Source organism: Remersonia thermophila, chromosome 3 (genome assembly GCF_042764415.1).
Source record: "Remersonia thermophila strain ATCC 22073 chromosome 3, whole genome shotgun sequence".
Taxonomy (NCBI): Eukaryota; Fungi; Ascomycota; class Sordariomycetes; order Sordariales; family Chaetomiaceae; genus Remersonia; species Remersonia thermophila.
Genome location: NC_092219.1, coordinates 3,351,842 through 3,364,454, shown reverse-complemented (window position 1 = coordinate 3,364,454; position 12,613 = coordinate 3,351,842). Strand labels below are relative to the sequence as shown.

General features: G+C 57.5%; 4 protein-coding genes across 4 annotated transcripts; 2 read left to right on the top strand and 2 right to left on the bottom strand.

Annotated features, from left to right (window-relative positions):
* Positions 1 to 2,248: 2,248 nt before the first annotated feature.
* VTJ83DRAFT_3772 (uncharacterized protein) lies at positions 2,249 to 3,765 on the top strand (the record flags this gene model as incomplete). Its single annotated transcript, XM_071010187.1, has 3 exons — positions 2,249 to 3,267; positions 3,334 to 3,449; positions 3,704 to 3,765. The coding sequence occupies 3 exons, from the start codon at positions 2,249 to 2,251 to the stop codon at positions 3,763 to 3,765; spliced, it is 1,197 nt and encodes a 398-aa protein (XP_070867650.1).
* On the bottom strand, positions 3,695 to 3,895 carry VTJ83DRAFT_3771 (uncharacterized protein; the record flags this gene model as incomplete). The annotated part of the gene is made up of 1 exon (XM_071010186.1): positions 3,695 to 3,895. One exon carries the CDS (start codon positions 3,893 to 3,895, stop codon positions 3,695 to 3,697), a length of 201 nt encoding a protein of 66 aa, XP_070867649.1.
* Positions 3,896 to 5,433: 1,538 nt separating this feature from the next.
* VTJ83DRAFT_3770 (uncharacterized protein) lies at positions 5,434 to 6,627 on the bottom strand (the record flags this gene model as incomplete). The annotated part of the gene is made up of 3 exons (XM_071010185.1): positions 5,434 to 5,956; positions 6,029 to 6,261; positions 6,328 to 6,627. 3 exons carry the CDS (start codon positions 6,625 to 6,627, stop codon positions 5,434 to 5,436), a joined length of 1,056 nt encoding a protein of 351 aa, XP_070867648.1.
* Positions 6,628 to 8,608: 1,981 nt separating this feature from the next.
* Positions 8,609 to 10,623, top strand: VTJ83DRAFT_3769 (uncharacterized protein; the record flags this gene model as incomplete). Its single annotated transcript, XM_071010183.1, has 3 exons — positions 8,609 to 9,211; positions 9,270 to 10,411; positions 10,497 to 10,623. The coding sequence occupies 3 exons, from the start codon at positions 8,609 to 8,611 to the stop codon at positions 10,621 to 10,623; spliced, it is 1,872 nt and encodes a 623-aa protein (XP_070867647.1).
* Between the last annotated feature and the right edge of the window lie 1,990 nt (positions 10,624 to 12,613).

The following is a 12,613-nucleotide window of genomic DNA, read 5'->3' as shown; positions in this document are numbered from 1 at the left end:
GGAATATTGTATTGAATAACCCCCGTGTCTCGAGGATCGAGATCCATTTCATCGTGCAGCAGCTTAGCAACAGTCAGCTGGCCATCAATCCCTGTAACAGCGCGGAGCTCTGAGACAGAGCGGCATTTCGCGCACCGGTAGAGAAAATCGTTCCATGATTACTCTTCGACCAGGCTGGCCTTAGCGATTAGTAGACAGAGAGCACCGAGCTACCAAGCATATATTGTAAAGTTGAATGGGCCGACGCCTTTTCAACAGTCACTGATGCAAGGGCCGATGGCCAGCCCCCCGCCGACGAGGACCAGAATACCTATGATAGTTAGGAGCCAGGCGTCTCGTATTCCTTGAGCACAGCTCTATGTGCACAACGCCACCGAGCACATCCCCGGTGTGGAAGATGCAGGTTATTTCATGCCAATATGACCTCATGTGTCGCAACACCCTTATACACCACCTCAAGCCTTGTGATCAAAATCAGGACCAAAATTCTTCAGCACAGCTAGCGATGAGATCAGTAGATGGAGCGAGCAGGAGAGCCTCAACTGATCCAGCTATGAGAGGATTGGATGGAATGAACGGGAGACTCAGCTCACTTTTAATATGCAACGACACCAATACCTGTGATTGCCTGGAACGATTTAGTCAGCCCTGCTCAGTGAACCATGAACTGACCTTGCAGCGTCCTGGGCGTGTTTTCTGTGGCAGAGATCACTCCGGACGACTCCTCCAATATATACATTAACCAAAAGATCATTGAATTGCTTGAACGCATTCTCCACGTGTCAATGGTGCGCGCGGAGCAGCTGAAGTACGGCGTGTTATAACACAATCGCGGGCCAGGGGTCATGTCCTTTGCGCCTCCAGGAACGGGGAAGACTCTCCTGGCGCAGGCATGGCCAAGTGCCGGCGGCTTAGCATGATTTGCATCTCGCCGGGTAACATCTTTGGTAGCACCTGGTGCGCAAACTTTACCCTCACCTCCGATTCGTTGATGACGCCGACGGTATCCTTGGTAGGCGTAACCAGGACGAACAAAAACACGCCCGTACTTCGCTCCTCGAGTTCTTGCGAAGTTGGGATGGCGCAGCTAACGACAAAGATCAACGTCGTAATCCCTTCGTCATCCTGGCGAATAACGCTCCTTGGGGCATCAATCCCGCTGCCATACGCCGGGCTCCCTTCCACATCCCTTTTTAACTTACCAAACCTTGAGGAAACGGTGAGAATCCTGAATATTATGCTGCGTGACGAGCAGCTAAGGCCCTATGTCACGATCGGCCTCCTTGCGCGGCTTACTAAGAAAGTTTTGGGCTCGGGTATCAAAACGCTCTGCCTATAGTTATCGCGGTAAAGCGCCTTCAAGAACAACAACTTGGCGAGCAGAGGAAATATGAGGAAAGGAGGACATTGTTGAGACGCCATTTCGACTTTGCCCCGAACTATGTGAAACCAAAGGTGGATATCATCATGTTTAGAAAGCTGGCAGGGTTTCAACGGGCGACAGGACCTTGGAGGTCCCATTAGCCCGCTCCATGAGTAAGAGTGGAGGAAAGTTGCAAAGACAATTGTAATTAGAGTAGCTCGCACGAGAAATGGAGATATGCGTTCCAGCGTTTCAGCCCTGTGATAGTGTCCACTGTTGTGCGCTAACAGTAGCAAATGCGCCAATCCCGTCGAGGTACCCTATATTATATGATGACATCAACCAGGTAGTTATACCAGGAGCCTACAAATCAAGGACATACCGGAGTACCGGCATCTTCATCGGTTCTTCGGTCGTTTTCGACGCAGGTGCAGAAAATCTGGCCCCAACCTGAGGGCACAGTAAAGAACCACAGCATGGAGGGAGCGGATGCCGGGTGTTGTAATTTTTTGTCACTTTTCAGTCTCGAGTTTCGCCTCCATCAACATGGTCAACGGGTCCGCGTCTTGTTCAACACTAGAACACCAATTACGGCGTAGGGAGGTGAACACCCCTGGCCATCACCCATGCCCCTCGGCAGTTCGGCACCGGCGGAGGGACTGGGACGAATGGGGGATCTTGTCGAGCAGCTGGGGCCCACTCTCACAAGCTCGCTGGCTCAATGGATGCCCTGTTTTCAGCAGCTCCGTGGTGAGGCCCAGGAAGATGAGCTGGGTAACACAACGTCAGACCAAAAAACCGACCAGTTAAGAAGAAAACGGCGCGGTTTGACTCTCATCAAGAACGAGAACAACACACAACGTTCAAGTCACCATTGGCGAAGAGATGGGGACACGAACGGCAACGCTCAAGCCTGACCATGTGCCAACTCTCGATTTCCCGTCTCGGAATCGGGACGACACCGATCGCAAGCATTCTCTGATTTGCATGATTCCTGGAAACCCTGGCCTCATAGGCTACTACGAGCCTTTCCTTGCGACGCTGCGTCAGCTTCTGGACGAGAAGGAAGCGCAGCCTAGCTGCCGCCACGCCTTCCACATCCACGGCCGCAACCTTCTGGGCTTCGCCGACGAAGACCATGAGCCAGCCTTTGGTGCCCTGACGGATGGACCCGAGGGCCCGGCGGCAGCGGAGCCCTTCAACCTCGAGGACCAGATCCGCGGCGTGTGCGAGCACCTCGGCCGTCTCAACCGGTCGGCTCCCCCGGGTGACGGCAACAATCCGCAGCATGGAAGCCGCGCCGGGGGGTTCGACGAGATCATCCTCATGGGCCATTCCGTTGGCGCGTACATCACGGTCGAGGTCTTCCACCGGCACTACCTCGCTCGCAAGGCACAACGGAACCGGCAACAGCAGCCACCATCCCACGACGCTTTCGCCGCCCTTCCCCTGACATCCGCCATCCTCCTCTTCCCCACCCTGACGCACATCGCCCTGTCCCCGCGCGGCCAAGTCATGACGTTCCTTGCCAACCACATCTCCCCGTACAATCTCAACCGCTTCGTCACCCGCCCCGCCGCTGACCTGTTGTTCTTTTTCCTCGACCTGCCATTCTGGCCATCGTGGTTGCGGACGAGCATCGTCCGGCGCCTCACCGGCGGGTTTCCGGAGGACGCGGCCGCCACGACGGAACGGTTTCTCAGGCAAAGGGACGCCATTTGGCAGGCGTTGCACATGGGCGCCGATGAGATGAGGAAGATTGGTGAGGAAAAGTGGGAGGAGGGAATGTGGGAGGGGGAGGGGGACCTTAGGGAGGTGGTGGAGGAGGAGAAAGAAGACGACGCCGTCGGCGCTGAGGATGCCAACAAGAAAAGCAAATTCTTCTTGTTCTTTGGCGAGAAAGAGTACGTCGTCTGCGCCCGTAACCCCCCGCTCATGGTATTCCAAGATCTAACCAGGTTCCGTTTCAGCCATTGGGTGGCGGATGAGGCAAGGGCCGAATTTGTCGAGCGGAGGCAGAAACATGAAAAGGGCCGGGCGAAGGTCGTGGTCGACGAGGCGGGGCTGCCGCATGCCTTTTGCATTCGTGAGTGCTACCGTCCAACCTTCCCCCCCTCCCATCCATCCGCGTGTCAGAAATGTATTATCCCTGGCCGTCCGCTTCCTTGTTTATCTCGGCACCATTTTTGTACTGCCTGAATAGGGATTGCTTGCGGCTCGTTTGGTGTTTTTATGAATGTCGCAAGCACGAAGCCAGGATGACTATCCAAACCCGTCAGCCTGAAGTGTTCAATTATCTTGACATTAGGTAGCTGTCACCAAAGCTAACCATCAAACCAGATCACAGCGAGACCGTGGCGGAAAAGGTGTATACTTGGATCCAAGAGATCGCAGATCTTTGAAGAAGCCGAGACGGGAGAGCCCACCCCCTGCCACCGTGCGCCTGTTAACGAAATCCCGCAAGCCAGCCAGCCAGCCAACCAACCAACCAACCAGTCCTGGCTCACGGCTTGTAGGCGACTGGCTACCCATCTCCGATGGAGGCTGCCATCCTAGGGAGCCACCGTTCAGCCTGACCCACGGTCCGCACCCGCGTCGACTTGTGTGGCTTCTCTATACTTGTACATCCCCTATTCTCTCCCGCTGTAGCGTCGGGGAGTGTGGTGGCTGTCGGGTTCTTTCCGACCCTATGGGCCGCTGCGGTATCATTGATGCCATGCCAGCGGGGCGTGTGGTGATAGACGCCCCCTTTCCCAGGTTCAATTTACTCCTGCGCTTCTTTCCCTTGTTCGGTCGTCCGTTTCCCAAACTCGTTCTCCGTTCTGGTATCCTGAAATCCAGAAATCGCATGCAGCGGCTGCAGCAACTTGGGCATCGACATCGGTCGCAAGGAGTGGCTCAACGTGGTCCAGCTCGCCTCTCTGCTGGGGATGCCTTGGTCGGGAAGATCGGGGTGGGGGATACAATTTGCACCGTCGCAACTGATGGGCGGGCCGGGGCAGTTGGGAAGGGCAGGGTCACGTAGGCAAGACGCTCGGCGTCGTGGGGTCTGGCGGTCAGTCGGCCGTTTCGTTGGTTGGCGGCGAGGGTGTAGACGTCGTAACTCGAGGGCCGTCATGGCGTCAAGGCGGTGTTGTTTGGTTTATTTTTCGTGCAACCATCCCGACGGTTCGTCTTCTTCTCGACAACCTACCTGGGAATGCTATCGCCACCGTCGTCATCCGAGGAAAACGCCACAAGCAAGAGCGGTGCTTATTCCTTTTGTGTTTGGAGTTCCGACACATCCTTTGCTCAAGGCCAGCTGGGCCTTTACCAGCTGTGGCCCATTTCCCATTCCAGAGCCTCTTTACGAGGGCCTCTATACGAGGGCCTCTTTACGACCAGTCCAATGACGTATCCCCTTCTCGCCTGCACCAACAATCAACACAACCTCCTTTTTGTCCCCCTTACAGCATGTTGCCCGGTTCCGTTCAGCGACTTGGCCCAGCTTGGACAAGGCGTGACGGGTCCAGAGGGCCGTCACGGTAGCACCGGGCATGGCCTGACGTTAGGCACCAGAATTCTCTAAAACAGCATTGGTCAGAGACGAATGCTAATGCCGGAGCTCCACCAACGGCAGCCACACGCATCTCGCATCTTGCAAACGGCAATTGTGCTTTCACCTCCTTCTCCGTGCCCGGTCTCTTTGGAGGGTGGCCGCCAGTCCCTACTCACAACGCAGCACTCCGCCGCTGGGGAGTTCGCAAGCCATGCTCCGATGGCTGTCGGAATTAGCGATTCCATCCAGGAAATCCCGCCGCGTTCGCTAAGAAAAATCAAATTGCCATTCGGGGGTATCCTACGCGTGAAAAATGAAATCAAGTGTAGATAATAATAGACAACATCCAAGAGCACCAAAAGTCCCCACTGGATGCTCCGCTGCGGCAGGCCCAACGATATGCCACAGAACGTCCAGTTGTGGTTCTCACCACCATTCATGCCGAAGGGAACCAACCAAATTGACCGCAACGAGGACTTTGCCAGAAGGAGAGGGGGGCCTTGGGTCCCACATCGCTATCTCCACCACCCCTTCACATGTACCGAATCTTTGCAGGAAGCGGTGGGGGCTGTTCTGGAGCAGGCCGGGCGTCAACTCCAAGTTCCCCCTCCTCCTCTTCCTCGCCGTCCCCCACGCGAGGCGGCCCATGCTGGTAGGAGGGTTTCCCCCCGACGTCCCACAGCCCAGACATGGCCTGGGCAACTGCAGCCCTTTCGCTGGCGCCCGCATCGGCGGCGAGGGAGTTTGCTGTTGTTGTTTCGTGGATGGCAGGTGTGGCCAGTGGGGGCGAGACGGTCCCGAAGCCATGGTGATGTTGCCGGGACACGCGGAACTCATCCATCTCTATGGCTGTCATCATCGGTCCCCGTTTCAACGCATCGCGGGCTGCTGGTGGCTGAATGCCTTCTCCAGAAAGCCCGGCGTGCGGCCCATAGCGGGCAGCCTGTGCGTAGTGAGGAACCACGGCGCGGTGCGTCACCCGAGGTTGGAGCTGTCGCCGCTTGTTTTCGACGAAGTTGCAAACGAAGAAGAATAGCAGGAAAGAATGGATGACCCTGTGTGCCGATGTCAGCCGGCAAGCCAAAATCAATGTGATGATTGTAGTCCTGTAGAGGGTGCGGACGTACATGAGCGCCACGAGGAAGCACACACAGGCGATTTCCTCGCTGGCCGAGCTAAAGGAGGCCCCAAACTCGGTCACGCCGCAGATGACATCGACAAGCAGCGTGCCCATGGCCGTGGCCACACCCACGAAGAGAAGGCTGTCAACCACCACATGGAAGTTGGGCGATAACCCGCCATCGCGGACGACGTACGCAACGGCGAACTCGGCAATGTTCCAGAGCGCCACCATGGGGCACTGTCGTGGGACGAGTTTGGTCAGCGTGGGTGTTGCAGACAGGCGGAGGAGGTGGACAACACAAACCACAACGAGACACGGGACGAGGCGCTCGTGGGCCTCGCGGACGGCCGGTCGGCGAGCTACGACGGAGGCCGTCAACACCGTCACCGTCAGAGCAACCACCAGCGATGCGGCCCGGAGGATGAGGCAGGTAACGAAGACGCTCTTGCCGAGGCCGTGGTAGTCGGTGAGCTTCCACTGTCGAAGCTCCTTGCGCGACGGCTTGACGGCCGGGAGCGGGAGCGATTCGAGCCAGGCTTCAACAAAGGGGTCGAACGGAGGAGGCGGCCGGGACGGCTGTAGGCGAGACTTGTTCCCCCACATCGAGGGGGATGCGTCCGAACGGCCGGGCTAGGACGGAGCTGGGAGAGTTGGAGCGACTCTTCTTCTGCGTCTGGTTCCCAGCATATCGAGCCTCCGGGAGCCGGTGCACGCCTTGGAGGAGATGCGGTTTCAACGGCTCCGTGTAATTGGACAAACTGCCTCGTCGGGGGAAGAAGCATGCTCGCAGCAGCTGTTCGGGAGACTGCACCCAATGCCCGCAGCGGACGGAATGGGACCCCAATACCGTGCAAAAGTCGCGTCAGCAGCGAGGAATGGCGCACATGTCTAGCTGCGTGCCAGAACCGGAATCAATGAAGAGAAGTCGGCGAACAAACGGCTTGGATGGGATTTGTGCTCCAAACCAAACCAAACCAAACCAAACCAACGAACCCGACCGTTGACGCTGGGCTCTTGTAATGAAGAAAAATCCCCCCAAAAAAACTCCCCCTCGACACGGCCGGGCACCCTACGCCGGGGGGTGTGGGCGCTTGGATTCTTGGGATTCGGTTTGAGAGCGGACGACCTGGTCATTTAGGCACCCGTGTAACGGGCCCCTGTCCGGGGGTTGCTGAGGATCATCATCACACCCATTCCACGTTTCTTTCTCTTGGCCCGTGGCAAAATGGCATTTTCGTGTCGCAGAAAAGAGCCGCACGCTTTCTCGGAACCCCCTGATTCGATCTCGAGCCGGTCGAGGGTCCCAGAGCGGGTTTCTTTGTTTGACAGGCGGTGCCAATTTCCGTTGTCCAGAGGACAGCCACCGCATTGCTCCCAACTGCGCCTCCCGCAGCACACGCGCGTTCCCACCAAACGGACCCCAACCGGGCCGTCAGCACTACCCGGGCCGGTCGTTTGTCGGGTCGCTTTTTGGGTGGGTCTCGGTTCCGATTGTGCTTGACACAGTCTGCCGACTTTGCATCCTTTGGCCATCCTGCCTGCCCAGGATAGGACATGACGCTTTTCAGGATGCCGATCGAGGTGGCATCGAGGCGACGCGCGGGTTAGCCGTACCTTTCTATAAACTCCAGGGCTGCGACGATATGCCCCTGTATGATGGAGCTGCAATAGCACAACAGCCCCCGTGCCTGAGGTGATGTATCATCTTCAGACATTCAAGTTGGGAACCTGAGGCTCAGCACCGTGGGTGGGTTTTGAGAAAAAGGTTTCGTTGGTGTGTTCCCGTGCATGCACTCTAATTGTCCGGGCGCGAGACATACTGTGTAAGTACCTTGCCTACCTGGCATACCAGACAAGCAGGTGTTAAAAAGCATCGATGATCTGGTGGGCATGATGACATCTCGATGCAGTTGAATCCATCCATCTTTCCACGCCATCCCTCTCCTGGCTGAAGTGTCAGCAGTCGTCGCGTCTGGGCAGTATTCCAAGAAGCGCCTGTGCAACGGTTTGTGGCACCTGCAAAATCCACACACCAAGCTGCCAGTTAGATCACGTGAAGGAGGTTAGACGGAATGACGTCGAGATGACCGACTTTAAACAGCCAAAGGCCGACGCCACGAATGTAACCGTTCAACAAAGCAGCAAGAAAAAACACAAAGTGATGAAAATGCTAGACAATAAAAACATGGTGCTTTTGCGAGGTTTTGTCCCAAACTCAGCCACATTCCATCTCAGGGGCGAGCGAGCGTGGCGGCAAACAGCTACCTACTGTGTAGGTATCGTTGGTGTGTGTGCCTTAATGCCTGATGTCTCTCAGGCTGCTATCGGTTATCAGAAATTTTCAGAAACTCTTTGCCCCACCAAGCCCAACTCCCCCACCTTTACAAGTCTTGCCCGTGGCCAAACCAACCACAAGGCGCAGCATCAACGTCTCGCCCCCCCCTTCTTCCAGGGCTGAACAGACCTCGACGAGGCTCATTTCATTGAACGTTGAAACTGCCGGCGACTTTTGATCGCATCCCTGGGCGTATCTCTTCCTTCGTCTCCATCAACACATCGTTTTCACCCCGCCTCCACGTCCAAGATGCCGCCGGCGTCCAGCTCCAAGGAAAAGCGCCTCGCTAAGCGCGCCGCCGCCGCCGCCGAAGGCAAGAAGACCGTGGCGTCGCGGTCAAAGGCCAATTCCAAGAATGCCAGCGCCGCTGCGTCGGTCAACGGCGAAGACTCGGATGCCCCCGCTACCTCGGCCGACAAGATGGATGAGGTCAAGCGCCTCGCCGATCAGATGGACCGCCACGGCCTCTCCGACCGCGTCACCACCGGTGTTCTGGCATCCACCCCCGCCAGCAAGGACGTCAAGATCACCAGCGCTAGCTTGGTGTTCCACGGCCGCGTGCTCATCACCGACTCGACTCTCGAGCTCACCATGGGCAAGCGGTACGGCCTGCTGGGAGAAAACGGCTGCGGCAAGAGTACCCTCCTGAAGGCCATCGCCGCCCGCGAGTTCCCGATCCCCGAGCACATCGACATCTATCTCCTCAACGAAGGTGCTCCTGCAAGCGAGCTGGGCGCCCTCGAGTGGGTTCTCAAGGAGGCCGAGCTCGAGATGGAGCGCCTCGAGAAGCTGGCGGAGAAGATCCTCGAGGAGGAAGGTCCTGAGTCGCCGGTGCTCATGGATCTCTACGACGTGAGTTGTTGCGAACACCCCGACGCCAACAGACAACCATGCTAACGAGCCAATGCAGCACATGGAAAAGATGGACCCTTCGACCTTCGCGACGCGTGCCTCGCTGATCCTGACGGGTCTCGGCTTCAACAAGACGACCATCCACAAGAAGACCAAGGACATGTCCGGTGGTTGGAAGATGCGCGTTGCCCTGGCCAAGGCCCTGTTCGTCAAGCCGTCGCTGCTGCTTCTCGACGACCCCACGGCCCACTTGGACCTCGAGGCCTGCGTGTGGTTGGAGGAGTACCTCAAGAAGTGGGAGCGGACCCTCGTGCTGGTTTCGCACTCGCAGGATTTCCTGAACGGCGTGTGCACATCCATGATCGACATGAGGCAGAGGAAGCTCATGTACTATGGCGGCAACTACGACAGCTACGTCAAGACCCGGGCCGAGCAGGAGACGAACCAGATGAAGGCCTACCACAAGCAGCAGGAGGAAATTGCCCACATCAAGAAGTTCATTGCCAGCGCCGGTACGTATGCCAACCTGGTCAGGCAGGCCAAGTCGCGGCAAAAGATTTTGGACAAGATGGAGGCCGAGGGTTTCATCCAGCCCGTCATCCCCGACCGCGTGTTTTCGTTCCGGTTCGCCGACGTCGAGAAGCTGCCGCCGCCCGTCCTGTCGTTCGACGACGTCACCTTCTCGTACTCTGGCGACCCCAAGGACGACCTCTACCGCAACATCGACCTCGGCTTCGACATGGACTCGCGCACGGCGCTCGTAGGCCCCAACGGTGTGGGCAAGTCGACGCTCCTCCGCCTCATGACCGGCAAGCTCTCCCCTACTTCGGGCTCCGTCACGAGGCACACCCATCTCAAGCTCGGCCTCTACTCGCAGCACTCGGCCGAGCAGCTCGACCTGACCAAGTCGGCGCTTGACTTTGTGCGTGAGAAGTACAAGGAGAAGTCGCAGGACATACAGTACTGGCGACAGCAGCTTGGCCGCTACGGCCTGACGGGCGAGGCCCAGACGTCGCTTATCGGCACCCTGTCGGACGGTCAGAAGAGCCGTATCGTGTTTGCCTTGCTGGCCATCGACGGCCCCAACATGCTGCTGCTGGACGAGCCGACCAACGGTCTCGACATTCCTACCATTGACAGCCTGGCCGAGGCCATCAATGCCTTCAGCGGTGGTGTCATTGTCGTCTCCCACGACTTCCGGTGAGTTTTTCTTTTCTTTTTTTTTTCGATCCACGCAAACGATGGCATGCGCGAAGGTGACCCGAAGCTAACCGTCTTGGGACAGGCTCTTGGACAAGATTGCCAAGCAGATCTTGGTGTGCGAGAACAGGACCATCAAGCCATGGGACGGCACCATCACCGAGTACAAGAACTACCTGCGGAAGAAGATGATTTCTGCGGGCGCCGTCTGAGACGGTGGCGAAGCTGCATCATTGAGTTGAATGCGAGCAGAGTCAATCCACAGCGGAATCGGGGTTGAAACCACCGCGTCCGAACCAGCACGCCCGGCCGCGAGGCAGTAATGCGCAAGCCGCGCAGCGCAACGCACAGGAGGGAGGGTAGGGCTGCAAGCGGTCACGGGAAAGCAAACCAAATACGGAGTGGGCGGTTGGATGGATACATCGGATGGCGGTAATCTGCTCTGTGTCTTTGTTCTTGCTGGGATGGTGGTGGATATAGACTGTGACCTTTTCTCGCGTGATGCGTTCCGCGAAAGGATTAGACGCATGTTTTGGCAGCTTGCCTAGAAAAAAAAAGCAACCGGGCCTTGATGACAATGAAACGTGGTGTTCAGCATTGTGTTACTCGACAGTACTATACAGTACGCAGTATGTACTCAGCGTTAGGGGGTGTGCATGCTTGGCGATTCAAAAGTAGGGTGCGTGTGTTACGTGCTGGTGGTGGTGGTGGCGGCGGCGATGGAACCCCCCACAGTCGTCAGGTGGCCAGTGCCGATGCATCAGTCAACCCCCAAAGCTCGGAGCAACTTGTCATCAACGCGTTTCGATGTTCAGACAGCGGCAGACATGGAAGGGAGGGGATAGCTATCCCGGGCTTTTTCTAGTCTCTGACAATGGAGCATTCGGCGTTGACATTTCGTCTTTGCACATTGATTGTTCATACGTGGCTTGTCAAGGCGATGATGGCAGTCAGTTCGTCGGCGGGTGTCAGCAAGATGCTTTTTAAGCTCCTTCCCATTGGATGACGGGTAGCCCAGCCAATGGAGATTGTCCATCTCGAGTTGCGCGAGTTGCTGCTTCGTCTGACCATGGCGAATAGATTTCCTGTTAGTCTGCATCAAATACACTGTCCGCATCCTCGCGTTTGTTTGTCCACGGACAAAGAGGAGCCGAGGCCCTAGCGTCTGCCATTTTTCATTGTCTTCTTCTGGACATCGTGAAGCGTTGAATCTGACCCTTGTCCGAAATCCGGTTGTGAGTGGATCCGGCGGACAATCCATGGAAGCACGTCGCGTTGGGGGGGGGGGGGGGGGGGGGGGTGGTGGGGGGAGCTGGCGAGGCGACGCCGGCCAGGTCGGCGGCTTGCTGTTGCTCCGCAAAATCAATCGCCATTTGGCGCATGACGGAGCCCAGATGACGACGATGGAACCTGGGGCGTGCGTGCGTGCGGATGGGGCGTTGTGTTGTCAGTCAAGTGTCCACCTTGAGGTGAAAATCCAGGAAGGGCTCAAAAGCTTCCCAAACAACCTACCCGAGGGAAGATGACGCCTCGAGATCTGACGTGCGATGCCTGACGCCATCCGAGCTCTTGGTTGGCTCGAAACGCGGGAGAAACAAGGCTCCTCCGGGCAAGCCGCGTGCAGCCCAGCGGGTAATTGGGGCCGGGGCTGAGATGGGGTCGTTCCTGGGTCGCAGGGGAGGGGTGTGCGGAGGGTGCTAGGGGGTTGCCGGTACTGGGCTGGGAGGCGATGGACCATCGCGAAGCACAACGAAGGAAGCCGGCGAGTTGCAGACATGCCACGAGCAATGCGGTAAAGGAGAACCATGCCTCGATGATGCTGCGCATTCTGCGTCCTCGAGATGCCCCGAAGCCGCCGTGCAGCAACGATGCAAAGACGTTGAGCCAACTCTCAAAGGAAGGCAATTCATTAACAGTGGGTCCCGGGGGGTCCGCGTTCTAGGCGGGCGTCGGGGGCGCGTGGCACCCAACTTTGCTGAATCGGTCGCATGGGTGGATCGCGAAGAGGAGCTCAGAAGCGGAAGTCAAAGGGGGCATTTTCTGGGAAAGACTCTGCACGGCACACCAACGCAGCGACGCAGATGTGGCCAAACCGAGTGCAGCGACGCAGCCGGGCAGCCCACGCCCGGCTGCCGGGGATTGCCAACCACCAAAAATCCTTTCCCCCCCATCCCATCGCCGTCGCCCCCGTGTTTCCATCTC